Source organism: Fusarium pseudograminearum, chromosome 1 (assembly GCF_000303195.2).
Source record: "Fusarium pseudograminearum CS3096 chromosome 1, whole genome shotgun sequence".
NCBI classification, from domain to species: domain Eukaryota; kingdom Fungi; phylum Ascomycota; class Sordariomycetes; order Hypocreales; family Nectriaceae; genus Fusarium; species Fusarium pseudograminearum.
In genome coordinates, this window is record NC_031951.1 from 891,110 (window position 1) to 919,042 (window position 27,933).

Genomic DNA, 27,933 nt, shown 5'->3' on the forward strand with positions numbered 1-27,933 from the left:
AAAATAATATGCCATGCTTCGTAACTCAATGCAAAAAAAGCAAACAATTGTTCCTTACGTCATTCAATGAAACATAACTCGCCTGGGCCCGGCAGAAGAAGAAGCCTCCTGACTTCTCCTCTGCTCGCCCAGGATAAGAGCGAATAGTCTCTTGGCCAAGGCACCCTCGTCCCAGCCGCCAACTTGAGCCTTGAAGGCATCGACGCAATCCAGGTGCCAACGCTCCAGCGTCATGGCTTCACCTTGACTAGCAACGGTCTTTCCAAGATATTTGTCTGAGCAACGTTCGTAATAGATAGTGAAAGGGCCTTGGCGGCGCTCCTGAAGTAGATCGTCGAGTACAAGCCAATGTTTTCGGGTCCAGACCGTTTGTGATAGTGGTGCAGGACGCGGTTGTTTCTTAGGTGGTCCCGCGTTAGACGCAGGGACCTTGGTGGTGGTGGGATTCTCCTTGTTGGTAGTTTGACCGGGTGGCGGTCTAATACGCGGTCGCTGGGGACCGTTGCTAGACTGTGATGCCGCCGAAGAATTGGATAGTCGACGTTGATGTCGAACCTTGGCCTGTTCTATAGGAGAGAGGACGCTGCTCGTAAACTCGACTACACGGCCAGGGGTGTGGGGTTTGAGAGGAGAGCGTAGACTTGACTTGATAGGGGATGCGTTTCTGGGAGGTAGTGGTCGGAGAAGAGGGCGAGGGGCAGGGCGGGGAGCGGGTTTAGCTGGGGATGGTTCTGGAGAGTCTTCACTGGCATTGGAGGTTTCCTGCTGCCATCTGTGTATATCGGCGTGGGTGAGCTGCATCCTTGGTGGAGTAGGTTCCCCTGTAGTATGAACTGGTTCAGGTTCAGGTTCTGGTTCTGGTTCAGCGACCGCATTCCGCGTCGATGCTTTAAAGAAGGACTGATTAGGTCGTCGTCGTTCGGGACTAAAGTTCGCCTTCTGGGGTACTGAGGGCATCTCGGAAGGCTGAAATTCTTCAACATCGTCTTCAGTTCCTTCTTCATCCGGATCTTCCTGTTTGTGTTCCTCCGATCTTTCTCTCTCATCAGGCTGCTGAGAGATATCTTCCACGGCCATACTATGCTCCTCATGTACCGAGGATTCCTCTGAGCCCTGATCTGAAGGAGATTGGTTGGACCTTGACTCTGATTGAGAATTAGTTTCCTCTTCCGACTGCTCAGATGGCTCTCGCATCGCTGCCGGTTGAACAGGGCGGGCGGGTGAGAAAAAGCCAAGCTTTGGCTTGCCTCGAGGCGCGAGCTCTTGCTGAGGTAGCTGTGGAAACATGGAGCTTGTTGGTAGTGTTTGTGTTGTCTCGGGTTCAGGTTCAGGCTCAGCAGGTCGTGCTCCAGAGACTGACATCTTGAAAGGTGAGAGCTTGTCGGCCAGCCTCCCTGGAAGGACTCCAGGAGACGAGAAGAAGGCCGACAGATCGAAGCGGTTCGCCTTGGCAGTGGCAGGAGCTTGTTTGGGTCGTTTGGCAGCCTGCTTCTTATTCAGACGAGAATGCTCTTCTGCTCGAGGCGGGTCTTCAGTAGCAATCTCCATGGCGTCTGTTTGGCGATCTTCGGTCTCATCAATCTCACTCATCGTTCTCTGATCAATGCTCCCATCCTGTTGTGTTTCTCTGGCAGCCTGCTTACCCCAAGGGCTTGGTATTTTGTCCCGTCTGCGGTAAGGTGATTCCGGCTTTTTCTTTGCGGGTTGTTGCCGGGTTGTTCGAGGACTTGACCTTTGCGCCTCAAACTCCCACAAATCTATATCATCACCCGCATCTTCAGTCTCATCATCAGCCACATCCATGACTTCATTAACTTGACCGCGAGGAGCAGATGGGTCGGCGCGTCTTACTGTTGAGCGCGCAAAGGCCTCAAGAGGTACATCCCCACGAAGGTTAGGGCTGATAGGGCCTTCATTCTGCACCCAGCTCATGCCACCCTCACTGGGGGCCTGGAAATGAGTCGAACTGGCCGCAGAATCCCTAGACGCTGTTCGTCGATGGCGAGGCGAGGAAGTACGACTACTTCTTTCGAGAGCTTCCATAAAGCTAGGCTGTCCTGTGTGCCTCGTGTTGGTTCCAAAGGGATCCTCATAGGCCTCGTTACTCTGAGGAATCTGGGCAGCTTTATTTGAAGCACGCGACCTCCCAGGACTGGCACTCGTGCGTCGCATGATTTGGGATTCCCTTGGCCCCAAGTCTCTGGTAGCAGAGCTCCGGAAGGGGCTTCGCAAATGGCGATCATGAGCCTCAGGCGATGGAGGATCTGATGTCACACTTTGCAAAGCGCGACCTGCTCGAACAATAGGCGATAGTGTAGGACGCCTGGCCCTCTCAGACATGAGTTCTGGCAAAGATTGTTGTTCTTGAATAGGTGATGAAAGCTGATTCATTGGTGTTACCTCTGGTTGGACTTCGTTTTCCAGAGACAGTCGAGGCTGGCGTGGCTTGGCGGTTTTAGGTAGCTCCTGTACCACTTCAGGTTCTTCTTCTTCCTCTTCGTCCTCCTCGACAGGGTCGCCTATGACAGTCTGCTCGAAAACTTGCTCGTCTACGTCAGAGTGATCGTCAGGTTCATCCAAGAAGTGGTGACCAGCATCCGAATGGTTGTCGGGTTCTTGGGCAGTAGCATCGAAATCTATCAGAAGCTCATCGTCCCTCTTCCTCTTCTCGGTCACAACGTCATTGACAATCTCATCTGCAGATTCCGGTAACGTTTGAACTTGGATTACAGGCTCAGGTGAGGGGTTCTTCAGTGAAGAACCTCTGCTTGAATTGAGTCTTGTAGGATTGCGCGAGCCAGCCCTAGTCTTCTGGTTGTTATCACTTTCAACTTCGAAATTTGAAGACGTGTCGTCAGGAGTAGGAAGACGCCCTTTATCAGAACGAGAGGCAACACTTGTATTGGAGGCTGCTGGCTGGTTAGCCTCATCTTGTTGTTCCTCCTGGACGTCCTGCTCCACAGGGGCCTCTTCTTGTGTCTCTAGCTCATCTTCGAGTTGAATAGGCTGTGCCTCTTCCATTTGAATATCCTCTTTTTCGACTACTCGGAGCTTTTTAGCGCTCGCTCGGGGGCGGCGGAGCGTAGCTGCTTTCAGCACTGCATCAGGAATCTCCGAGAAAGAATCGTCGTAGAGGTTTGAGTCTTCTTTCTCCAGGTGAGATGCGTCGTGGCGGTGGGATGCAAGGGGAGATCCACGGTATTCAGTAGTTTCGGGGTTGTCAGGCACATTCGATTTTAATAGCACCTGATGTCGCAAAGGTGAAGAACCCATCCTTCGAGGACTCTGCCACCATCGGGAAGCCAGAGCACGGCTGGGTGAAAATTTTTGAGGTGGGCGAATAGTTGATTGTCGGAAGTCCTGTTGAGGTTCTTCTGGCGCCGTTTCTTTCGGTGCTTCAATCTTATCCTCCTGTCTAGCAGTTTCCTGGTCTTTCTTAGGTCTGTCGCGATCCTGCAAAGACTGTCGTAGGGATTCTAAGGTGTTGTTGATAATCATACTCGTCTCTTCGCCTATATCGTTTTCGGTTTGCTGTTGCGTCGAACTGCGCAAGCTCGCTTGTAATGATGGTAATGAATCCATAAAGATCATACTAAAGTCTTCGCCCGCTGCGACAGTGTCATCGGCTTCAGGTCGGGTGTCGCTCCGAGGCTCGTCTACCGAGGAAACATCACTCCCAGCAGGTCCATAACCATAATCTCCGAAATCCGATGAACCGCCATCTCGGCCATGCTCTGGGCTTGAAGGTCTAGGTGCAGCTTTTGTTTTAGGTCTTGGGGTTGGTTCGTCGTCCAGTGTCGCCATCCAGATATCTGAGTCGGGCTCTGATTGCGCAGGCGCGCTATTGTTCGCGGTTCGGTTTGCGCGCAACTGATTTGCCTCGGCTTCTGACGGTGTAATTACCAAGGTCACATCGTTATCGGCTTGTGAATCGTCGGCGCGTATGGGAGGAAGTTCGGACACATTGCCAGCGTCTGCAAGCTCGTCGGGTAGAGAAGCATCGTCTAGTTGGGCGCTTTCCAATATTGGTGCTTTTCCTGGCGTTTGTGTGTTTCCCAAGTCGATAGATCGGTTCTTTGGTGGTCGGCCCCTTCGTTTTGTGCCTGGCGTAGGCTGCGCAATAGTTTCTGTTGTGTCTACATCCTTTGATGTGCGCCGCCGTGTTCGAGGGCTCCCCGCTATTGGTGTTCCTTTCCTCTTGATTCCTGCGCTTGGTAATGGCGTGCCGTTTGTTTTTCTCGGGCGACCTCGTTTTCTTGGAGTCGCGTTAGGATCTTGCGCCTGCTCCTCGATCGCTTTCTTCAACGGAACTGTCGTCGTAGTGGTGGTCATTTCCCTCCGTCGTGCTGTAGGCAAGGAAGGGCTGTCTTGGAATAGCTTCCGACGCGCGCTGCTAGGCCCGACTGACATGCTTTGATCCTCGGTCTCGACGGTGACTAATAATCGCTGGGGTGCCTGGTTATCTCCAACCTCGAGTTCGAAAGTCTGCCTCCTAGGCGAAGTTCCTTTTCCCGTGGATAAAAATCGACTTGACCGTTGACTGCTGCGAACTATACGACGCGTAGTCGAAGGAGGTACGGCACTTAGAGGCCTGCTTTGACTCCGAGGCGGCTGTTCAACGGTATCGTTAAGTGGATCTGGCGAGGACATAATATCCGCGCTGGGCGTGTTCATATCGACCACTGACTGCCAGCGAACAGTGAAAGAGTCGGAATCAGCGGCTAAGCTCTTGCGCTTTCGCATCGACGACTAAAATTGGTGTTATTCATTCATGGAATGCAATGTAAAGTAAAGTGCTGAATGCATAAAGGCAAGCGCGCACTATTACCATCTGTTTGTTGCAAAACCAAACCAACCCGCCGCGGTGTGGGTAGGGATCATTAACCAGGGTTGACGTGGCGGCACATGTTGACATTGGGCTAGACTTGGACTAGCGCCGTTGCGGGTCTCCGCATCTTTTGTTTCTCCTTGGCCCCGAGGCTTGCATCTATGATTCTTGGTTCTTGGTGAGAAATAGAGAGTCCTCAGAATAACTACCTAATTAAGTTTAGCGGACGTCGACTTGCACACGGTAAAGATCTCTAGTTTACCGGCCCATGTCTCTTCCCCCGTCCCCACGTCACATGTTGGAAGGTGACCTCATTTTCAGATGCGGAACAGTGGCCGACTTTTAGGGATGTCTGCTCGGAAACAGACCCCGTCCCGACCTCGGTATATTTAGAGGAGCACCTCCTGTACTTTGTGCCTTTCTCCTCTGATACAGGAGGAGTCCCTAGGCATTTCCAGTTGAGACATAAGCCATTGCCGAGATCTACAGGCGTCCTTACTACATAATTAAGCACGGCCCCGCGCAACTAATTGTACGTTCCCCAGGTTTTCAATACTAAACATTCCCCAGTCCATTTCATTTTCATCAATTTAGTTTCATTCAATTCAATTGAAGCAACAAGTTTTAACGCGCCGCCTACCCCTGCTCAAATACTCACTTACACACTCCTCCAGACGCCATCATGTCGGACAACATCGACAAGGAGACCAATCCTGAGATCGACTCTCCTGTCACAAAGGTCGAGATCACACCAACCAAGATTGAGATCGAAAAGGCGCCCGAGGTTCCCGCCATCCCTCAGAACGACAATGTCGCCCACGCTCTTGCTGGCGCTGGAGGTGGTCTCTTGTCCATGATCCTGACGTAAGTATCAGACATGCACATGTCGCATACCCAATGCGACGCAATGCGCTGACCACGTCTAAAGCTACCCTCTCATCACCCTCTCTACACGCGCCCAGGTCGAGTCCAAGAAGGCCGAGAGCAAGTTCAGCGAGGCCGTTGGCAACATCATCGCCCGTGAGGGTATCTCTGGTCTGTACTCCGGCATTAACTCGGCCCTCTTCGGTATCAGCATTACCAACTTTGTTTATTACTACTGGTACGAATGGACCCGCGGTTTCTTCGAGAAGGCCGCTGCCAAGGCTGGTCGCGCTGGATCCAAGCTCACTACCGTTGAATCGATGATCGCCGGCGCCATTGCTGGCTCCGCTACCGTTATCATCACAAACCCTATTTGGGTTGTCAACACCCGAGTCACCACCCGCCAGCAGGAGAAGAAGAAGGATGTTGAGGCCGGCGAGTCTTCCCAGCCTGCCAAGGCTCCCAGCACCATCGGCACTCTGCTGCTGCTTCTCAAGAACGAGGGCCCTCAGGCTCTCTTCGCCGGTGTCATCCCGGCTCTTGTACTCGTCATCAACCCCATTCTTCAGTACACTCTGTTTGAGCAGCTGAAGAACACAGTTGAGAAGCGTCGCAAGGTGACTCCCGCTGTCGCCTTCTTCCTCGGTGCCTTGGGCAAGTTGTTCGCTACCGCGATCACCTACCCATACATTACCGTCAAGTCTCAGATGCACGTCCAAAGCGGCCAGAAGGAGGGCTCTCTTGCCGCTCTTTCTCGCATCGTGCGTGAGAGTGGTTACTCTGGTCTCTACCGAGGTAAGTATTATACCATTAATCTTTCACGTGACAATGCGCTGACTGTAATCAACAGGTATCGGTCCCAAGATCACTCAGAGCGTGCTCACTGCTGCTCTTCTCTTCGCCTTCAAGGACGTTCTTTACGAGCAGACCGTGCGCCTTCGAATGGCTCAGGCCGCTCGCCGCCGCGTCGCTTAAGCTACCTTAATGTTAGTTTAAGTGCTGGTCCTACAAGACCCATCTTGATATCAAAGTATTGTAGATATCCAATCGTTCTCAGTATACGCCCCAATATCAAAAAGCATACACGGTGAGAATGCATTTGGTTATCATTTCGGAAACTGCTATTGTGTAAATGGCGTTGTATTATTTGGCTTATAGCTTGCGGTCTGCTTGGGTTGAGAGGCAGGCCTGCCTGCTGCAGGATGGCTGGTTAAGGAGGTAACTCTCATTTGGATACCCAAATCTACGTTTGTAGTTTGAACATATCCTCAATTTATTCCCTTGTTTTTTTGGCTCGTTCGATACCATTGAACATCTTAAGTAGGAACTACACGAGGCACAATCCACCAATCGTGATAACACTTATCCGGAGTCGGCACCTCGACCTTGATCTTCAAGTCATCTGCACCCCTCTCCAATGCCTTTTGCAATGTTGTGATCGCAAGTCCCGTTGCGATACACGCCTTGAGAGCATTCTTCTTGGAAGTGACCCACTTGTCGTGAGAACCGACCGAAAATGCATCCCGAGCAGACAACTTGCTCAACGCCTCAAGTCCTCTCTTCGCACCCTTGAGTGCCCTCTCTGCGTAGTTGAGAATGTCTACTGTAGGCGATTCCGGTTGTGATGTTCCCTCTGTGAACTCTTGGAAGTTTGGCAGAGGTGGGAGACCGATCACTGCAAACGGTCTCATGCGCAGATCAAAGCGCAATTCATCGTTACTATACGGTCGCGGGGGGAGCTTGATCAGCTTGAGCCGTAGCAATATGGTGTAAACGCATGAGAGCGCATCGGACAATTCCCATGTGACAGCAGCATCGAGAAGCGTGAGCCGGGTAAAGGCAAGAGATCGCTCAAGTTGGCGATCGACGGTGGGGTCGCGAGGGTTAGGGGATGCACGCGACTCCTCGACCTTTCGAACAATGAACGACTTGATCCTTTCTGCATGTTGTAATCTCCATTTGGCGAGGTAGTTGAGATACCAGTACATGCCGGCAAGTTCGTCTGGTTGGTAGACTTCCAACTCAAAACCAAGTTGCACAATGGTTTCCATCTGGCGGATCTTGTACAGGTACGTCCATGACGACAGCGGAAGAGACCACGTCTCGACTGGAGCACTGTTCGTGCCGGTCAACCGTCTCATAGGCTCCTCGCTCAACCTGACTTGAATCCTTTGATCAAGCTCCTCGGCGTCAACCTGGAGGTTTTCCCAGTCTCTAATGACATGGCAAAGTGTGCGTCGCACACGGCATCGATTCTGACAGTACGTTCTGAAGATATCGAGAAAAGGTTGCGCCGCTCGTTTGCGGAAGAGCTCCATTTGCTCAGCAACTATGAAGCGGGGATCTTGAGGAACTTCGATCTCATCATTGTTGCGGTCAAGCTGGAAGCTCGCGGGCAGTGTCACGATGGAAAAGTCGTCGTCTAGTATCTGGCGGATGCTCATTGACCCTAAAACTTCCATCTCGTTAAATAGGAAAGTTTGAAGCAGGGTCCGTACGAAGACCAGTGGTTGGGGTTTCTTGGCTTGGAAGTAATAAACAAAGTTCTAAACACTGTCAGCATTGCTTTGTTTAAGGAGGTCTCATATTTTACCTGTAGACACTGAGAGTCGGTGTAGTTGAGAACATCGATTAGTTCAGCGCCGTCTGAGAATAGTCTCGTCAAGTGTTCGAATGCATCTTCAAACTTTAGCTGCACAATTGGCCTCGGAGGCATAGTGCTGGCAAGTTTTCTTTGGAGTTTGGCGCTGAAGGCATCATCAACGGGTTGGCCTAGATCATGAGTGGCCTTGATACCTGGGAGGAGGTTGAGACAATCCAGCCATGGTTTCCTCGCTACATCTGGCTCTCTCATGTATTTGGGACACTCTGTCGCTTTCAAGAAATACGACCGTAGCTGCAGTCGCTGATCGAGTGCCTGTCTGAGCTCATGGCTGATTTCGTCACCAAGTGTGATGAGCAGACTTCTCGCTTCTTGGATAGCATGCTGAATGTGTTCGGGTTGTATCTCTGCAAGAAGAGTACGGTGGTATGTGTTTGTCACAAAGTCCTCTTCCTACGATATATATGTCAGCCGAGTCAGTATGTCGATAATTCACAGCCGTGCTTACCTCATAGTAGTGTTCGGATCTGATGCGCTCGTTCACGTAGCCACAAGCCTTTAGCAAACCAAGACAATACGCCCTGAGAATTTCTAGCATATTAGAGTTTCCGGATGATTCAGAAGTGGCATTTCTGACGAAGCGAGCATCTTGGACAGTTTGTGGTGTGGGTGTCAGAAGCGCCTCGGCATATATGCTTGTAAACAGAGTCTGCGATAGAGGGTATCCTTGGTGCCAGGCCATCTACATAGACAAATCAGTTTTCCTTCTTTTGCATGTAGATGAATCTCTTACCTCGTGGCAGAGTAGCTGATCTATGATACCCAGCACCTCCTCGGGAAGAAGTGGTCGACTAACGTCGTAGAGCTCCTCAAGCTCATCTGGTGACTTGACACAACCACTGTCCATCTTTGGATCCATGATCTACGCACGTTAACCTTTGATCTTAATATCATGACGAGAATCTCACCTCGAGAGCCGCGACAGAGTCGAACAAGGTAAAGGAGTCATCTTTGACGAGATCTCCGGGTGCGAGGGCTGTGGTAGAGAGTCAGTCAGTCAATGGCGGGGTCATTCATGGTGGGAGTACCAAGATGAAAACTTACTGTTGACGGCTTGTGTGAATTTATCCGTAATATCTACAGCGACTATTCCGGCTGTCATGATATCTGGGGGAGGCGGAGGTGGAGGTTCATATTGGTAGTTCAGCGATAACCTCGCAATATCTGTGCCGTCAGGTCAGACTTTGACATGGCATAATTCAAGGTAGGTATTGTTGGGCACCCACCATCATCAGGAATAGCTGCTGAGCCGTCCATGTCCGTAGAGTAAACTGAACCGAAACGCGATAGCGCTATTATGAATTAATATTGCGGCTTGTATATCAATCGTGTGTGTGACAGGGCATGCGTTGAAAGTTTAGTATTAGATTAGATGTTGACAGTGAGTTGATTGAGTGTGAGAAGGGAGGTTCTGCCTCCAAGTTGGTTGATGATGGCTCCACCACTACGTACTTTGCTTGGTGATAGATTGTCGAATCAATTAAACTCTGGTAAAAAACATCATTTACAGTAAAGCACGGGCTTAGAGATTCATTGGATTCTACAGATAAAATCACGACAGCCAATGTCATGACTAAATGAGCTGCTGCTAGTATGTTGTGTTCTTTAAAGGCTTTTGTGGAGAGTCGGCAGTAGCCGGGTGCTCAGAAAGTTGAGATGCGTCCCATTGCCATCATGACATGGAAAGAATACAATTTGTTTAGATCACGACAAACTCATTCATTTACAAGCAATTCTTTCGTCGCAATTACAATCGTAGTTTTTGAATTGATTGATGTATTGTAGCAATCATTATGATACAGTGGCACGAGGTTCATGCGATCGGCGGCTCTTGGTGAATAAGTTCCATCTCATCCCATCCGAGCAATCCCCCTTCAGGCGCCATGCTTCCAATATCCCGTACGCAATCATCTATCCGTGTCGAATTCCTTAAGCGGCGTTCTCGGCGGCGATGGCAGCGTTGGCCTTGGCAAGGTTCTGCATCTCGCCCTGCTTGCCGTTCTGTTGAGGTAATTTACCCGTTAGTAATCTTGTCGCTTTTCTCTATCGCTCATTGTTTTCGCAGGTTTCAGCGTCGCCTTCTTACCTCCCACTTGGAAAATCGGAGATCCATCTCGCCTCGGCGCTCGGCAACGATTCTCTTGTCGTCCTTCAGGCTGCGGCGGACAACGCGGGCGGCGATGGCCAGGTAGCGGTTGTAGCTATCGGGAAAGACCAATGTTAGCTTCTCGGTGCTCGTTGACGGGTCGCTCGACGGCAGGCGATAATTTCGGAAGTGCCTGAGAATTCAATTGACGTACGTAAGACCAGCGGCTCTCCACGCGGCAGGCATATTGGCGGTGTTGGAGGTTGGATTGGGAGGGGATTGGTTTGGTGGTTTGGTGATGGCTGAATCTTTGCTCCGAATTACCGGACGACGGCAGAGCTAGAATTGGTAGCCTTAGGCCGCATTTGGTGTTGGAGCCGGGAAACAGCCGGAAGGTGATGTATCACGTGATGTCAGACGGTGTTAGTGAAACAGCAAGACTTGGGTGCTTGAATGTAACCAATTTACAGCACCAACCCAAAGGATGCCAGAAGACTTAATACTAGTTTCCTAAGATATAAAACAATTCAGTTTATGCTATTTGAGACCTGCGTTCATGATGTTTGTTTTCTATATACTAAGCTTCAATCTTAAGTGTTATGCCACGTCTTGACCAATATACAGTACAGCACCTACCACATAGTATTCTTACAAGCTAAGAATCCTTCAACATTCCTTACATCAAGCATTGCTTTCTCTCATATTCAACGATAATAAACACAACCATCTTCACACTTAGTCATGGCTACTAGTGTCTTATTAAGCTTAAGCGAAACAACATGCTTACCCCAAATATGCATGGGTAGTGCAGCTTCATATCAAATAAGCTGTGAGAACACATCACCAAAGGCCAATAGTAGGGGCATCGAAATAGCAGGGGCTACTAAAGAGGCGGCCGCCCAATAAGCTTAAACCATTGGCCTCTGTGCTTATCTTGCAGCTCTTCAGCTCCTCCTCATATAAAGAAGGGAAATGAGCTGTCTTTCTCAACCTAACAAGCTCAGTTATTTCTTCCGCCATGTCCTTCATACCTACTCGACGTCGGCGACCGCAAGAGTTTACCCTTCCCAATGGGAAAAAGGTAATCGCCTCTCTCCCAGAAGACATCGATGAACTACGGGAGAAACATGGACGTCGTAGCGATGTCCAGGTCGAGATTGTTATCCATGGATCACCAGAGCATCACAACTATCTCAGAGAGACACGGGATCATCATGAAGGTCGCCGTCATCACTTTCGCCAGAAACACGGCCCTGCCTTTGATGAGTGGGAAGATATGCAAGCTCAGCTCGATCTAGTCAACAGCCACTTGGAACGACTCTCCACCAACACGTCCAATCTGAATGCCAACTTTGACAAGTTCGGCTACGGCGCTGAATTGAGAACTTACGATGATGATGAGCCCGCAGCCGGTGTCGATTCCTCCAACATGTCTACCTCTGATACACTGTCGATTGGGTCCAGTGGGAGTCAATCTCGATTGGGGGAGACGATCAAGCTCTTCAAAAAGCCAGTCGTGAAGCAATGGTTTCACAAAGGCCTACTTTGGCGTGCTTCAGAAAATACTGAAATCATGGCTATTGAGCTCTTCTTTGATCTTCTATACGGTAAGCATTGCGATAAATTGTGATGGGCATATGCTTATAAAAGTGACTAGTCGGCATCATTCACGTCAATGGTGAACACGTCTGGGCAGAGCCAACCGGCAAGGAGTTGCTTCGCTTTGCAATTACCTTTATCATGTCGTGGAAGATCTGGTCCGACATTACCTTGATCCTGAGTTGGTTCGAGACAGACGATGTCTTTACTCGACTTGAGATTTTGTTCGAGATTGCATGTCTCTTGGGGTACGTTGACTTCCAAAAAGAAAAGTCATTCATCTAACTGGACAGATTCTCTACCAACATGACCTATGCCTTCCACGAGGGGGAGCACAACACATATAAAATGCTTATATCTTTCTATGTCGCTGCTCGATTCAGAGGTATCACACATTTCTTGTATACCGCTTACCTTTTACCAATGGTCCGCGGTGTCATGTTTTGCCAGGCTATCAACGTCATTGTTCCTGCAGCCATCTGGATTGCCAGTATTCACGTCGAGATGCCATCTCGTCTAGGACTGATATGGGTTGCTATCGCCCTAGACATGTGTGGCCAAAGCATCCTGACGGGACTGTTCCAATGGGCTCGAACAACTTCACAACCTAAAAGATTCGCTAAATATCTTTCTGGTATCTTCGAGTTCTTTCCAGCCGTCAATATTGAGCATCGAGTCGAACGTACCAACGCCTTTGTCTCCCTGGTGTTTGGGTATTCTGTCATGGGGCCCATGTTTCAGAGTTACGGAGGTTATACAGTTGATGTATTCCTAGGTAAAGCTGTTCTTGGGCTGTGCCAAGCTTTCGTCTTTAACTGGATTTACTTTGATGTTGATGGAAGCAACATCAATGTGCATGCTATTAGACGGGCCGTGTATAGCTGTAAGTTCTCTCTTTTTGTCCTCTTCTTCTTCTTTTCTTCAGACCCCTCTCGTATGTTGCACGTGTGCTAACATTTCAAGCTTCGATATGGCACTATGCTCATCTTCCTTTCATCATGGGCTACATTCTTTCATCTGCCGGATTGTCCAAACTCGTTCTGGCTGCCGATACTCCTGGCGCGAACCCCGAGCACTTGACAGAACACTACATTGAGCGTACAGACCCTGAGATTGCCGATGGTATCCGGTACTTCTACTGCCATGGTCTTGCTATCGCACTCTTTTTTATGGGAGTCATATCAGCCTGCCACGACCACCGTCACCCAGCAACTCGACGTCTGTCCAAAAAGACTCGGTTGGCCAATCGGGCGCTTGTGTGTCTTATCTTGTTCTGTCTACCGTTGGCCAAGGGTCTCAATTCATTGAATCTTGTGTCCATCACTCTGGGCCTGACCGTCTGGGTTCTACTTCTAGAGCTGTTTGGAAAATCGTGCCGCAGTGACCCTTTTATTGGTGAGAAGAAAGGATGCTCGGTGCGGTATAAGTGCAAGTGCAGCAAAAAGGATCTTGAGAACGCAAATCTGGACGAGAAGCCAAAGACTGCGACAGCAGAGGTGCTTGAACTAGGACCTAGAGAGAAAACTGCGGTGGCTGATGTACAGGATTGAGCAACATTATGAAAGTTGGAAATAGCATCTATGGTTGCAATTTATGAAGTTCCTAGCATAAATGAATTTACACACATCTCAAATCCCGCTTCTTATCCTAATACACAAAATCGGCCATCGGTTCTCTCTTCGAAGATCTAGGAGCCACCCCCCATCATCGCCATAGTCTGATGCACCCTCCTTCTATCAACTTCCTTCTTCAACATGGATATACAGCTTGCCACAGCAAGTATTTCCATTTCGGCACATTCCTCCTTTCTGTCCACCCACTCCTGCAGATCAAGCATAAGTCGCCCTCCGTTTCCAGCTGTACTCCTATTAGAACCGGGCGTGCGAACTCCACTGTTGCGCACAAAATGCCCAACCTTGCGTCTTCGCTCCTCTTGTTTCCCCCTCTTAACGGCTACCTTGGTCACCTGCTCGAGAATGAGCAGAGAGTCGGCTTTCTCGCCCATAAAGGCGCGACGTTCAGCGCGGGAACTATATCGCCATTCAAAGGTGCCGAGATGCGTTCGCATGACCACGCTGCGGGTCATTATGCCCTTGCAGCTGATCTCTATATCCTCTGCTTGCCTGCCCTGCGAGGTCTCTGTGTCAAGGCGGATCTTGGGGGGGTTGCCCGGCCCATAGCGGTATGTCGTCGTGCAGAGTGGTTTCTGCGCACGATCGTCTGCTCGGGCTAGGAAGCATGATCCTGATTTACGAGCTGGTCGAATGGAGACGTATTCGGCTTCTTCGATTTCTCCTGTTGGTGAGACGTTGAAAGTGTAGATTGGATCTGGCCGCGGGGGTACCGGTAGTTTGATGAGGGGGATTCCGGAGGCTTGTATCTGAAATTGTTTGGTAGGATAAAAGTCGGCTACTGTGGTATAGAGATGCGCGGATTGACCTTTGTTGTATATTTCTGTATACACGGGAAGAGAGTTTGTGGAAGATGATGCTTGTGAGATGTAGGATAGTTCCGTGGCTTCGATTGCTTCATAGTCGGGATAGAGTATAGAAGAAGGTGAACCGAGATGGTCTTTTGAATGATACATAGTCTCAAATTCTGTAGACATTTTTTCTACTTTTCGAAAGTATTGATAAAGGTGTTATAGCACCTGATATGATGGTATCAGTTGTGTAAGTGCCGTTGAACACTCTTCCACATCTGCATCTCCAAGGCCGGAACAGGCGATATATATACTACAAAACTTTCTTCGAATCTCCTCACATGATGATGATTTACAATTGGATCCTCGCTGAAACCGAAGAATACGGCGCAATATTCCTCGGGGAGCCCAAGGCATCTTTTCAGCCCTGTGGTCATGATTGGTGCATCTCATGATCAGCACCCCACACAGAATAATACGACGAATGCGAGATGCGATATGTGGGGGGCTTTGATGAGGCGGTGCCGATGAAGTAAAGAACAAAGACGTAGGATGAGGTAATTATACATGTTCACTATTACTACAGGATGGCAGAGAACTCGAAGCCAAAGTCAGTGCTATATGAGGTGGCGAGTCATCCAAGATGGATGCTCCTAACAGTACGGTATCAGTAGTTCAACAATAAATGATACAGAAAATAAATAGCCCAATAGCAGACAGTTCGTATAAGGTAACTTTGCATTTTATCTCGAGTGAGTAATATTAAATTTATATGACACAAAAACTACCTCTTCTTCACCCCTCATGCAACTCTTCCAAAGAAAGTAACATCATTGTCAAGCTTCTCCTCCACCCACATCGGCCACTGGTTATAAATCTGATGCTCCAGATCAATGCTCTGATTGAGATACTTCAACCACCGCGAAAACCCAGGGTCGAGATCTGGCTTTCCCTCTCGCTGGTCAGGAGGATACTTGTTGGACACGTTGCGCTCCTGTCCGCTGATGGGCGTTATGATCTCATTGATAGCGACCCAGTGCGTGTGGAGGAGGAGCATGACTTGGTTATCTGGGTCTATGAGGGCTTGGAATGTGTCGTGTGGGAGAAGCATCCACCATCCGTATTGCGTTGTGTATGCTTTGTACGCTGTGAAGCCGAGTCAGTCAGGTGAATTTCCATCATGTTTGGATATTTAAAACTCACCATCCCAGGAATTGACATATAGCTTCTCGACCATGGTCATGAGATGTTGGTGATACTCAAGCTCAACTTCCTCTGTGCATAACGGTTTCAGATTAGTGAGAGCCTCAAATGCAGAATCAGTGAAACCCTTGGGAATAAGCGGAAGCCCTTGCATAAGGGGTTCAAGCAGCGCATCCTGCTCCTGCTCAAACATGTTCTCAAAGATAGGTTTAATACCACGAAACATCATCTGCATGCCCACAATCATAATGCCCCGAATAAAAGTTAGATACTCGGCCAGTCCGTCATCGAGAGAGACAGATTGAAACGTCAGGGCGTAACAGGTAGCTACCATGGCGTTAGCTTCCTCGTAATTCATTGAGGATTTGTTCGTTTCTGCAAGGCGTTTCTTGATGGCTCTTATGGCTTTAATGCGATGGTTCATGGCGGATGATAAAATGCTGGGGTCGTCTCTCATGAGTTCAGATGCGGAGAAGCCGAGAATGGCATGCATGAGATATTCATTCTGGTAGAGTTAGTATACAAGCCGTCTATACCCGGCGTAACATACATTGTGTGCAATGCAAGGTATCTCATGAGTCCAAATGTCCTCTTGCTTTAGGGGATGGTGAGGATAGCATTGTGTCAGAAAGTGCTGGAAGAAACGCATGTCCTGAAGACTGAACAACGGAACCTGGTGATGTGGCTGCGATCCGTCTTAGTCAGTTATGTTTCTAATGCTTGTGAATGGATAAATACCTGATGAGTGATCTGTGGCGTAGACGGATACTCGCATTTGAGCCCTGTTTTTGTACAATGTCCACAAGCAGGATGAGTTTCTTGACACTTGATACGGGTTAAGAAAGTAATAAATTAGTTGAAACAAAGCACATAACATACCTTGATACGCCTTCTCTTGCAGTTATAACATCCTCTTCTGCTCTTTGTATGACCTCTCCGCTCAAGTCTCTGTTTCTGAGCTGAGGGCCTTTGAACAGCGACTTCGCTGCTGGAACCTGACGGGGGTGTTGCTTTGTCTGATGAGTCTGAAGTTGATGGTAATTGACTCTGGGCGCTTTCACCAAAGGTTATATCGTCTGCTTGGAGAAAAGCGCTGTAGTCAAAGTCTTGGTCGGGGAATGATAACATCCCCGGGCTGAATCCTTGTGGCATATCCATTTCAGTATTGTTGAGTATGATGCAAGTCTAGTAAACGATTGTATGTACATCCATGAGTTGTCGATTACATCAATCGGATCATTGATTCTTGGAAAGACAAAGGAAGTTATGAAGTTCTTGTTAGAAACTCATCAGGCACCAAGTATGTAGACAGCTTCAACATGGCGAATCAGGACATCAGATTGTCACGTGTAGAAGCTATAGTGGACGATCCTACAAAGTGGCTGAATAGCTTGTTCTATCATTCGCTGTGGTCTTGATTCCTCCCTAACAAACAGGGCGTTAGGCGTGACGGGTCATCATTCAGCCGCTTTCTCGCACTATCATCCCTATTTGGGAGGCTGTGTTGTTATTTGCAACTAACTATTTACCTGTCTGCCTGTGTTGGCTTTGGTGTTGAGAAGTGGATTATGTGTTTTACAGTTTTAGCCGTTTAATGACGTCTCTTTCCATGCATCTCTTTAACTTAAGTTCGACAACTCCATCATTGATGCGGGGCCCCAGACCTGATCGATACTGCAGTAACTGCACTGCTGGCGTTTAACTTTATTCTAAGCTCACGGGTAACAACGACAACGACCCATAATGCAATATCAATGTCAATATTGATACTCTGTACTTTCTTTTGCATTGTTTACTTGAACGTTGAATTCATGTTGCCACCCTAGAGGTAGACATGGATGCATTAATAAACGCGCGCCTATGATCGTCAACATCTCATTTCCCAAAAGCTAGAGCCCAGCGCTTCCGTCAACACAACGATTGGCAAATTATCCCCGCGTAGATCGTGCTATTTAGCTCACCTGAAGTTTTAAGCTATGCTACGGTGTGTTTCTATTTCGAGGACTCTTTCATTTGTTGCCGTTCACCGTTTATGTTGATCTCCCATGGTTCAGTTGAGGCTCTGTTGGGATATTTTCGCCGACATAGCAGAGCAGACTACCTCACCACTAATGATTAACAGTTAACAATTGCATCATGTCTAATATGTATTTTTTCTTCGTCTTATGACTGTTCACTATTAACCTTTAGGAAATAAAGAGCAATGTCCACAATAGTATATCCCCAGAAGTACCCGAACAGCAGTAATTGAAACAGCATAATGTTTCCCAAGGTTACAAGGCTGTATTATTAACTATAAAACCTTATATCAAAAGATAAATTCTGCGAAATTGCAATAATGGCACAAACACAGCCATGAACAGTTGCGATACGAATGTAACGGCATGTTTGAATGAGATGATACCACAGCGTACCTATCTATCTTCCCTTTAACGTGGGACCCCAATACTCCTTGATCCGGACTCTACCCTGTACTGCAAACAGCATCAGCTTCGAATATCAACCTCCAAGACTAAACATTGCAGTTAGTACATAGATTATCCCGTCTAGAGAGACAATCCACTGCCTTTCAAGGAGGCCTCTCCAGTCCCCCAAACTCTGTGGGTTGGCAACCACCTTGAGAGCCTTGGTGTTATTCCCAGCAATCAAACAAGGTTCCATTGCCCACAACTCAACATCCCCGGATGAAGCGGGGGGACAAGGGAACAGAGCGCTCGTATAAGCAACAACACTAATATCCCATGGATATCGTAAAGAGAGATTAAACATGCCTTCCAGAACTCATCCATACGGTGTATTGGACGAACCAGGATCATTCAATGTGGAGAGCTACGGAGCCCTTTTAAAAGCTCAAGAGACTGGTCTTCAGGGATCTCCTGACGCGATCTCGACCAAGATAAGATGAGATGCCCATGCTTCCCCCCATTCATGGGTCCATAACTTATGGGCTGAAATCATGATGATCAACACTGACAACAGCCGGTCACTTGAGAGACCGAGCTTGTTGTGTTTACTCTGTATAGTAAGGCTAAACCCGGAGGTAAGCAAGTAAACAAGTTCAATACCCCTTAGTTTTCGACAAGATAAGAAAACAGAAAAGTGCCACACAATGAATAAATTGCAACACGTCAGCTTGACCGCCACATGCCGATAGTCTGTTGCCAAGACGAAATGAAGAAAAGAAAGTCCGTGACACTGGCTAGCTTGCCTGCATGCACAAAGTATACTTAATTGCGTTCTCTTTGTGCCTGAATTTTGATACATGCATGCAGGAAATGCAACCATCATTATGCACGGCAATCACAAAGACTATCACAAAGAAAAACGAATTATGCTGATACACGTTAATAAAGAAAAAAGAAAGGCGAAAAAGAAACCCTGCATTAGTATCCGTAGCATTGTGTTCTTTTTTTTCTTGTGCGTTCCTTCTTGGACTACAAAGCCAAGATGTCTAGGTGGAGACAACACGGTTGAGAGTGCAACCCTCTACCATGCCCTTGCTTGGTGTCCTTGGGTTGTTGGACCGGGGAATCGAGAACCAAGCTTTTTATGCCAAAAATGGCTCAACCGTGGTTCGTTGTTCCGTTCTCAGCGTAACCTTGTACGGGATGACTGTACCGAACTCGAGGGCCCGACCCAGAGTCAGTTCTCGGAAGGCAGAGTGGTAGAATATAGACAAGGATGAATCATGAACTGTCATGTCTTGTTCGTGTGGCGGCGGGACGCAATTTCGGAAGCTGTTTCACGCGGCGGATGCTAAGTGGGAATTAGGCCTAGTAGCCGACGTGGCCCAGCACTCTGTGCGATGGCTCAGGTGTCCCAAGAGGTTGGTTTGGGGACTTTGGAACAACTCCAGAAAAGCCAGCCAAGACTGCCATGGTGGAATTTAATTCTTGGTGGTGGCGGTTCATTCTGTGCGTTGTCGGTCTGGTCTTGTGGGCGTCATCTCATGTTGATCATGCGTCGTGGTGTGAGGCAATTGGAATGACCAACAGGCCCGGTGATGAATATTGTAATTGCAGATAATGCTTCTGGTCGACGTCTTGCAGGTCGTGCATTTACGACCTTGGCTGGACTTGGCATGTGAATAAGCATGAGAGCAAGGCGAGCCATCATCAAACATCCTGGGTAGGATCAGCTGCCTGCTGCCCAGTACAGTGTAGGCGTCGTCCGACCGCTTGCTCTGAAGGCGTTCTCGAAGGCAGCTGAACGAGATCCAACTAATTCAAGTGCCGGCAGGAAACTCGGTCGGTCAAGCTTTGCTGCCTTGGCTTAATCTCTGCCCTGAGAACGGGGACCGTTTGGTTTCTTATCCGTATAGCATGGTGGATAAAGCGAGCTTTGATGTGGGATCGTCGAGTCAGTCGTAGCGGGAACAGGATAGACCTAGAGTGTGTTGACACTGCAGTACGGTGTCAGCACCGGTCAGTCTGTCATGTCAGTTTACAGTGAGCGCCGAGCGCTGTTGTACCTTGTAGGCAGGTAGTAATTGCGCCCCAAAGAGGCCGTCCTGGATCATTCCATTAGAACGTTATTGGGCCGTTTGCGGTCTTTTTCGTTTCCTTCGCACTCGTTTTTGTGTTCCTGCAGATGGTGTGTGGGAGGGATGGAAGGAAATCTGGACTTGCAGTGGTTAGACCAAAGCCGGACGAAATAGCGCTGTTCATGGCTGTTTCAGTGCAAGCATAACTTGACCTGACTGGTTGTGCTTGTGCTTGTGCCGTCTCATATCCACTGCCACGTTGACCCATGCTTTTTTCTTTTGCTCGCCGTTGCTATCGTTGCCTGTGAGGGCGGTCGGACCACCCAATCGGAAGGTGACTCTATGCAACCTGAGGCGCCAAACAAGGATGAGGGGGTACCCCTGGCATAAGACCCGCTACCTGTCAGGGGTATGGCATACCCGGGCCTGATTCCACTCAGGCACAGGCGCCAGGAACAGAATTACTCGGCCAATAGAAATCAACAAAACGTCCAAGCATCTCACCTGAACCCACCAGAAACGCCTCAAGCCCGGCCCCTGCAGTGGAGGCTCTAAATAGTGCAGGTGGGGACCCTCTTGCCAGTCTGAGAAACAAAGATACCAGCCAACAGGTCAAGACTCGGGTATCTCCTTGGATCGTCAGCACGCGAAAAGATACATTCCAGTCCACTTGATCGCAAGTACTCACTTGCTCACCTCTGAGAAACCACACCACGCACTTGCCTGGTCCATTACGAGGAACTCCTTGTTCATAAACCCTCCAAGGCCCCCGTTTGTTTCGAACTTCCCTTCCCTTCTCTCCTTCATCTCGTCAACCCTCGCTCGATTAGTCGTCGCCCTTCATTAAGAACTATCTATTTGCGTCTTCGATAGATCGCATCCACACTCTCTAAACCGGCCGTGCCGATCACATAACTACCAGCTTACACCTCGATATTTCGTGCGTCGTTGCTTTCACTCCTCAGTGATCAACTCCCCGAACATCAATCCACACTCATTACAAAGTCGACTGCCGACGATCCAAAACACTGGGTTACCTTCGATCCTTACTTAAACAGTCACTTTCAGGAACTTCAGTCAAGATGATCGCCAACAAGCTCACCATTGTCACTGCCGCCGCCGCTCTTCTTGAGCCGGCTCTTGCTCTCGGCCACCGCCACGGCCACCACCAGCACAAGCGTGGTGACACCGTCGTTGCCACCATCGACGGTCAGGTCGTCTCTTGGGAGAACAACTACTACGGTCCCGGCGGCGCTGCTCCCGCTGCTACACAGGTTGCTTCCAAGCCCGAGGCTCCTGCTGCTCCCGCCCCTGCTCCCGCCCAGCCTACCACCATTATCAAGGTCGCCAAGCCTTCCCAAGCCGCCAAGGCTGCCTACGAGGCTCCCAAGGCTCCCAAGGCCAAGGAGGCTGCTGCCCCCAAGAAGGTCGAGCAGGTTAAGCAGGTCAAGGCTGCTAGCGCCCCCAAGAAGACCAAGCCCAGCTCCGGTGGTTCTTCTGGCTCCGCCGGCCTTTCCCACAAGCGAGGTGTCTGCTACAACAATGTCGACCTCGCTAACACTTTCTACAACGACTGCGCCAACTGTGGCTGGGGTTACAACTGGGACTCCGAGTCCGGCGGTCTTGACAGTGGCCTGACCTTCATCCCCACTCTCTGGTCTGACGATGCCGTCCACCTCGACCGCTTCGCCTCCAACTGCGCTAAGTCCCTTGCCAACGGCGCCAAGGCCATCTTCTCCTTCAATGAGCCCGACAACGGTGGCCAGGCTCACATGACCCCTGAGGCCGCTGCCGCTGCTCACATCAAGCACCTCAACCCTTACGCTGGCAAGGCCCTCATCGGTGCTCCTTCCATCAGCAACAGTGGTCTCCCCATGGAGGGTCGCGAGTGGCTCTCCGCTTTCGTCGAGGCCTGTGGTGACAAGTGCCACTTCGACTTCTGCAACATCCACTGGTACTCCGAGGTTGAGTACGGTGAGACCCTCTTCGAGCACATCGAGAAGTCCTCCGAGATCTGTGGCGGCAAGCCCATCTGGCTCACCGAGTTCGCCCCCAAGGGCTCTGACGACGCCATTGCTTCTTGGCTCGAGGAGACCATCCCTCGTCTTGAGGCTCTCGACACCCTTGATGCTTACTCCTACTTCAAGGTCGAGACCGGCATGCTCATGACCAGCGAGACTGAGATGTCCAAGTACGGTAGCGTCTACGCCTCCGCTTAAGTTTCTCGAAGCTTGACGGCCGGTGATGCCACCAATTCTTTTTAAACTTCTTGTACACTCGCTAGGGGGATACCCAACAACTGTTCAAATTGGCTTTTTTATCGGAAGGAGGGGAGGATAGAGATTTTCATGGCGCCCGTTGACTTCTGTACATATTCTGCATCTAGGTGACCTGGATCTGGCTTTTTTACCACACCGTTTAACCCAGCATCCCCCCGTTTATTCTATAGCGGTCATTCTACCTACCTTTTTATTACCAGTTCCGGGACCTCGCACTCATACAAAAAAGGGGGCTTTGCAAATAGACACACAATTTCCTGATTTAAGCAGTTTGATAGACCACTACCTACTTTTAGCGCGCAGATACATCTACGAGCTACGATGACAATGAACAGCGATTTAACTGCTCCAACCACCTTGAGTTTGTCCTCGTGATGCATGACGCATGTGATGTTTGAATGTCTTGAGTGGGCATCATAAGGTTTCACAACTTGTGTCTCGTCCAGCCTCTGGATCACTTGACCGTTGGATAAATTCTACGATCAAGATCATGTCTCGATTCGTCCGTGAGGCTGGGAGTTGTGGAATGCTATGCTATATCTAAGTACGGGAGATCTGCATCTGAGTCTCGTGCCATTCCACTGTTGTGATCTGAGACTTCCATTCCAAATTCAACCAGCTGCTCAAGTCAAACGCTTTAGTACTTTTGGTTCGTCAGGGGAAGGGTCCAACTGAGCAAGCAAGGTAAATAACTAGAAATTTGTCACAACCAAGGAATGCATAGTGTAATGTTTGTATGAGGTTCAGAAATAGGATTGATAATATAGATAATACAATTAGTTTGGTGAGCTTATACAACGCTCGATTATATCTGCAACAAAAAAACTTGGGTATCTCGCTTCCCCCTCTATACAAACGTTGAACTTCATACAACTCTAACTATTAACCGACCCTATCAGCGCCGGTCTCCCTTTATACCAAAGACTATCGTACATGCCATTTTTTTCAGTTCATCGGTCGTGAAAAGGAAAGTGTTTTCGTTCGTTGGTGTTGCACTCTTCCACCTTGAATATGGGTTTGTGTCGGCTCGGAGGCATCCATTTTGTCTGGGGAATAGACAGCTGGGCGTAGTGGGAAGTCACGGTCAGACTCGCCAATAGTCTCGATATCATCATCAAGAAGGCTCCCTTCGCGGCCGGGCGTAGGCTTGATCTGACGGTGGATGGTCGTGGTAACAACGACACCACTGCTGACCTTGGTGACATCTGAACCGTTATCGCTAGAGAAGGCGACGGCGCCTGAGGATACGAGGTTGGCCTCATCATCCATGTCGTGACTGTTGTTAGGAGCCTTGGAGGCTCGCATGCTGCTCATTTGATGAGCTGCCGATGATTGTCTACCAACGTAGCTGTTGTCAAGGGCGGCCGAGTTAACTTGACTGGAGGATCCGGCATTGTCACGAGAGGTGACCCATTGAACGACGACGGCTGAGAATAGCACTGAATCTTATTAGTTTGTATTTCGCAAGTATCGACATAATGACATACCGTCGCTGTTACAGCACATGAGACACACCCATCCGGGCTCACCGTTGAGAACCATCAACACTGATAAATTCCTACAGAGTCTATTAGTTCCACGTTCTGACAGAGGGATATGGTAAGGGCCATACACAATGCTGCTTGTTAGGGTGCAGCAAGCGCCGACGAAAGTACGCATGGCGATGCTACGGAGGCGAGAGTTGGCGCCGGTCTTTGGCAGGTTCTTGAAAGAATAAAGGTCTATGCCTTTTGTTAACATGTGTTGTCATCAATATGAATTCTTTTCGACTTACTCTTGAGAGGAATGAGGAAAAGGATAGTCAGGTAGACGTTGACGACAGCATCGAAAGCGATAAGAGGAATCATTGAGATCTTTTCCATTCCAATAAAACACTCCCCATTGACGATTCTGGCAATGCGGCTATAGAGAGTGCTGGTTAGTCGGCTGAAGAGATGAAAGGAAAGAAACCAGTAGTCCCAGGGGCCAGCTTACAAGACAAAGTTCATTACCACAACAACTCCATAGCCGACCAGGAGAGTAATTATGTTGAACAAGTAGAGTCCCGAGTTTCGTCGTCGCGTAGTAGAGCTTCGGATAACGTGCTATTTACAGTTAGATCTCTCGATCGTCTACCTATTTGTGTCCTGTTACGTACCGCTTTCTCTACAAGGAAGACATAGATGAGCTGCCTACTTGTTAGTCGTGTTATCTTGTGGCGCGACACACGATGGAACTCACAATCTTGGTTGTTACATAGCAGACCAGGCATAGAATAATTGCTCCGTGGCAGATGTTAAAGCTGGTGTTGAGGCCGAAAACCTGTGTAAGAATTGCCGAGGTAAAGACAAATCCATATGAGTCGGCATAGATGATCAGAACGACTGCTAGTCGTTAGTATTTACGCCCCGACTTTGATGATAAATGTACTCACGCCAGGCAACAAACGGTAACCTTGCCCACGATCTAACTGCAGTGATTCTCTGGACTGTCCCATGATTTGTCAGTCCCTCGTCCCAAATGTTGTCCGAATCGTAGTGACGACGTACAGAGAAAGATTGACAAGACCGAGACGGAGGCGAGCGAGACAATAACCGACATAGTATCTCCGCCAATAGGTACAGGTTTCGGGGGGACATGAGCCTCGCGAGGCATGAGGGAGCTTTGCGGAGCCATTGCGTATCGAGTATAAAGCGAGGAAGGTATCCAAATTAGGTCGAATGGATTCCAAGTGCACCTTTCGTATATGTGCGTTGATATTTGATCACAGAACCAAGACAAGGAACTCGGCAATTAAAAGCGGCTAACCTGAGTGTATTATAGAAGGAGCAGTCGAGAACGAGAGCAAGAACAAGAGAAACTAAAACACCAAAAACCGTAAGTGGCATAGAGTAGAGAAGCTAAAGATTATCAAGCTATGGCTTGGTTTAGTCTAAGGAGATCTAGGCCAAAGACTAAACCGTGGCCATTAAGTAAAGCGATCAAGCCACAGGTCTCACTTTCCAGACTGTGCGGTGCAGTAGCCGTCCCTTCCTCACAGTGTTGGTCAGGATGCTGGTCGTGCGAGCACCCAACGTTAGGGCAGGCAGGAAGGAGCGAAGGAAGGAAGGAGGGAGGTGTTGGACCATTGAAGCCTGAAACTACAAAGAGGTCTAGTCAGTGTCTTAGACAAGTCACTAATCTAGACTTTTTACCATAAAGTCGCTAACCACGAGCAATAATAGTACTCTCAAAACGGAACAACCAAAACATTCGAAGCTGTTGAAACTGCCGGCAGGTGCAGACGCTGCTGCATTCCCCGATCGACATCGATTCTCAGGGACAGTTTACCAGGGACCGCTCCACCGATCGGCGCTTTCAAAGCTAACAAAGGTTAACGAAATGTCGCCAACCACAAGAGAGAAAACGAGAGAATAAGGTTCGGGGCCGTCGGTTTCTTGATGAACCATCAGCGGGAGCCCGATCGAGTGGACACGGGAAATAGGGGATATTAACTAATCAACGAAGAGGTTGCCCAGCAAGTAACCCGTAGCGGAAGACCCAAATACCTCAGACGCGTGTTCTTAGCAGGCAACTATCCTGCGTGCCTATGTATCCAGGGAACAAGCCTGCTCCGCCGGTCCCTCTCCCGGCTACCCAACGAGTATAGTCTCCGACATGGCTCAGGAGAGCATCATCGCCAAGGCACCACCTAGTATGCTTCAGGTCGTGTCGATGGTGAAGAAATCCCCATTTTGGGCTATCGATAGAGAGGCTCATCGAGACCGTGGCTCAGGCTTATCACTAGGCAAGTATTTGTGTTGATGAACGACGGCAGTTCCCCTAGTTCCCTCCATCAGCAACGGCCTTTTGCTCAGCCAATCTTGTGGAAATTATTCCAGATCCTTCATGATTGGCGACTACAACAGCGCAGAGCAAGCCATCCCTTTCCGTTTCATTTCAAACGGCGGACATCTTGTGATGTATGTTATAGGAGTCAGCTAAAGAACGAAGCCGACTGATTTCGGGTGACTGAACACTCACTGAAATCGACAGCGCATTGACCTGGCCTTACCATCTGCGAAGTGCAAGCTAGGAACAGCGGAAACGGATACCGGGTCCATGCCACGGGTATTTTTTGGTCCGTTGTTATAAGCTTTTAAGTTGATATGGTCGATTGGACTAATATCTCATCTACCAAGACGACGCCGTTATACACACTTACTATACGTTGTAGGATGCGATGGCGATTGTCGAATAATTGCGGCATGATATTTACCACATCATGATAGTAACATACTGAAGAGGAAACACACTTCCTAGAATGAATTCCTCTGAGTTTTGATACGACGGAAAAGATTCTTTGACCAAGATCCGGCGTCGTCACAGTCTCGCTATTGGTCTGCCAAGGATTAAGAGTCAGAAAAACTCAACAGGCAGAAAGAATCGCCGAGCCTTGACTGAGTAGGAATTAAGAAACCTGTCTCCAGGCACGATATTGCTCTTTGGTATTGTGGCTGATGTCTTAAAACAGAACCGCTGGGTGAGGCAGTCTATATCCGTCTATGTGTACATGTATACTAAACAAGATTAAAACACTAAGCCTCTCTTCCCCATTGAGAGTTAAAAGTGGCAAAAAGCAACAGAAGAGTTTAGTTAATCGGATAATTAGCCCAACTAAGAGGAACTACCTAATTACATGTAGGTAAGAGACAGGAAATACTGAAGACCAGGCGCCGGGCTCGACCAGGGTCTAATTTAGATCAGATCAATCTACCTAGTTCAATCTATCACTCTCCACATCAGATCTGTTAGTTCTGTATGTTGATCTTGGCTGTGTCTGTGTGTTACCTATTTGAGCTGTCAGAATAACGACGGCTGAGTTGGCGGAAAGGCTTGTTCCATTTATTGTTTACTTGATCTGCAGTTACACAGACTGATCTGCAGCACCTACGTAAGGAAAATTGATCCCGCTTGTTGGTGATATTTAAGGTTCGTCTGTGCTGGCTGATGATCATCATTGGTGTATGCAGTATATCCGTAGCTGAGTAGATATGTTTACTTGTAGCGTTCGACCTTATTATTATATATATATATATATATCCTACAGTTAAATCTACTGTTAAATTACTAATTATTATATAGCATTATTTAATATTACTTAATATTAGTATATAACTTATTATATAATTAACTTAATATTAAATATAAGTAAGCTTTTACTTTAGCTTTAAGCTTCTTATTAACCTTAATATTATTTTAAATTAATTAATTACTTTTAATTATAATATCTTATAGCTTAATATAGCTAAAAGGCCTATTAATTAATATTTATTAAACTTAAAAATACTTAAACTCTTTAATATTAATTATAAATATCTTAAGGTATAATACCTATTTAATATATTTTTCTCTTTATATTACTTTAAAAAATATATTTTCTTTTTTTAAATATTAAATCCCTTAATTAAGCTTTAAATATAATATATTTAGCTATTATATTTTACTTATAATTTAATTAATTTAATTAATTTAATTAATTTAATTAA

General features: G+C 48.3%; 9 protein-coding genes across 9 annotated transcripts, besides 6 other annotated features; 3 read left to right on the forward strand and 6 right to left on the reverse strand.

Moving 5' to 3' along the window:
• Window positions 1-63: 63 nt before the first annotated feature.
• On the reverse strand, window positions 64-4,743 carry FPSE_08782 (uncharacterized protein; the record flags this gene model as incomplete). Its single annotated transcript, XM_009261900.1, has 1 exon — window positions 64-4,743. The coding sequence occupies one exon, from the start codon at window positions 4,741-4,743 to the stop codon at window positions 64-66; it is 4,680 nt and encodes a 1,559-aa protein (XP_009260175.1).
• A 767-nt stretch (window positions 4,744-5,510) lies between these two features.
• On the forward strand, window positions 5,511-6,667 carry FPSE_08783 (uncharacterized protein; the record flags this gene model as incomplete). Its single annotated transcript, XM_009261901.1, has 3 exons — window positions 5,511-5,692; window positions 5,757-6,487; window positions 6,543-6,667. The coding sequence occupies 3 exons, from the start codon at window positions 5,511-5,513 to the stop codon at window positions 6,665-6,667; spliced, it is 1,038 nt and encodes a 345-aa protein (XP_009260176.1).
• Window positions 6,668-7,008: 341 nt separating this feature from the next.
• FPSE_08784 (uncharacterized protein) lies at window positions 7,009-9,611 on the reverse strand (the record flags this gene model as incomplete). The annotated part of the gene is made up of 7 exons (XM_009261902.1): window positions 7,009-8,238; window positions 8,286-8,747; window positions 8,803-9,036; window positions 9,088-9,216; window positions 9,263-9,330; window positions 9,399-9,518; window positions 9,581-9,611. The coding sequence occupies 7 exons, from the start codon at window positions 9,609-9,611 to the stop codon at window positions 7,009-7,011; spliced, it is 2,274 nt and encodes a 757-aa protein (XP_009260177.1).
• Window positions 9,612-10,283: 672 nt separating this feature from the next.
• On the reverse strand, window positions 10,284-10,686 carry FPSE_08785 (uncharacterized protein; the record flags this gene model as incomplete). Its single annotated transcript, XM_009261903.1, has 3 exons — window positions 10,284-10,355; window positions 10,441-10,555; window positions 10,655-10,686. 3 exons carry the CDS (start codon window positions 10,684-10,686, stop codon window positions 10,284-10,286), a joined length of 219 nt encoding a protein of 72 aa, XP_009260178.1.
• Window positions 10,687-11,458: 772 nt separating this feature from the next.
• Window positions 11,459-13,589, forward strand: FPSE_08786 (uncharacterized protein; the record flags this gene model as incomplete). Its single annotated transcript, XM_009261904.1, has 4 exons — window positions 11,459-12,047; window positions 12,098-12,287; window positions 12,333-12,922; window positions 13,003-13,589. 4 exons carry the CDS (start codon window positions 11,459-11,461, stop codon window positions 13,587-13,589), a joined length of 1,956 nt encoding a protein of 651 aa, XP_009260179.1.
• Window positions 13,590-13,726: 137 nt separating this feature from the next.
• On the reverse strand, window positions 13,727-14,647 carry FPSE_08787 (uncharacterized protein; the record flags this gene model as incomplete). The annotated part of the gene is made up of 1 exon (XM_009261905.1): window positions 13,727-14,647. The coding sequence occupies one exon, from the start codon at window positions 14,645-14,647 to the stop codon at window positions 13,727-13,729; it is 921 nt and encodes a 306-aa protein (XP_009260180.1).
• A 616-nt stretch (window positions 14,648-15,263) lies between these two features.
• On the reverse strand, window positions 15,264-16,822 carry FPSE_08788 (uncharacterized protein; the record flags this gene model as incomplete). The annotated part of the gene is made up of 5 exons (XM_009261906.1): window positions 15,264-15,607; window positions 15,665-16,169; window positions 16,215-16,349; window positions 16,403-16,489; window positions 16,544-16,822. The coding sequence occupies 5 exons, from the start codon at window positions 16,820-16,822 to the stop codon at window positions 15,264-15,266; spliced, it is 1,350 nt and encodes a 449-aa protein (XP_009260181.1).
• Window positions 16,823-21,229: 4,407 nt separating this feature from the next.
• Window positions 21,230-22,366, forward strand: FPSE_08789 (uncharacterized protein; the record flags this gene model as incomplete). The annotated part of the gene is made up of 1 exon (XM_009261907.1): window positions 21,230-22,366. The coding sequence occupies one exon, from the start codon at window positions 21,230-21,232 to the stop codon at window positions 22,364-22,366; it is 1,137 nt and encodes a 378-aa protein (XP_009260182.1).
• A 1,005-nt stretch (window positions 22,367-23,371) lies between these two features.
• FPSE_08790 (uncharacterized protein) lies at window positions 23,372-25,081 on the reverse strand (the record flags this gene model as incomplete). The annotated part of the gene is made up of 9 exons (XM_009261908.1): window positions 23,372-23,865; window positions 23,914-23,984; window positions 24,039-24,147; window positions 24,201-24,328; window positions 24,401-24,510; window positions 24,564-24,593; window positions 24,647-24,789; window positions 24,840-24,893; window positions 24,955-25,081. 9 exons carry the CDS (start codon window positions 25,079-25,081, stop codon window positions 23,372-23,374), a joined length of 1,266 nt encoding a protein of 421 aa, XP_009260183.1.
• A 407-nt stretch (window positions 25,082-25,488) lies between these two features.
• Window positions 25,489-25,520: a microsatellite.
• Window positions 25,521-27,461: 1,941 nt separating this feature from the next.
• Window positions 27,462-27,487: a repeat region.
• Window positions 27,488-27,506: 19 nt separating this feature from the next.
• Window positions 27,507-27,606: a repeat region.
• A 26-nt stretch (window positions 27,607-27,632) lies between these two features.
• Window positions 27,633-27,681: a repeat region.
• Window positions 27,682-27,702: 21 nt separating this feature from the next.
• Window positions 27,703-27,844: a repeat region.
• A 50-nt stretch (window positions 27,845-27,894) lies between these two features.
• Window positions 27,895-27,931: a microsatellite.
• Window positions 27,932-27,933: the final 2 nt, after the last annotated feature.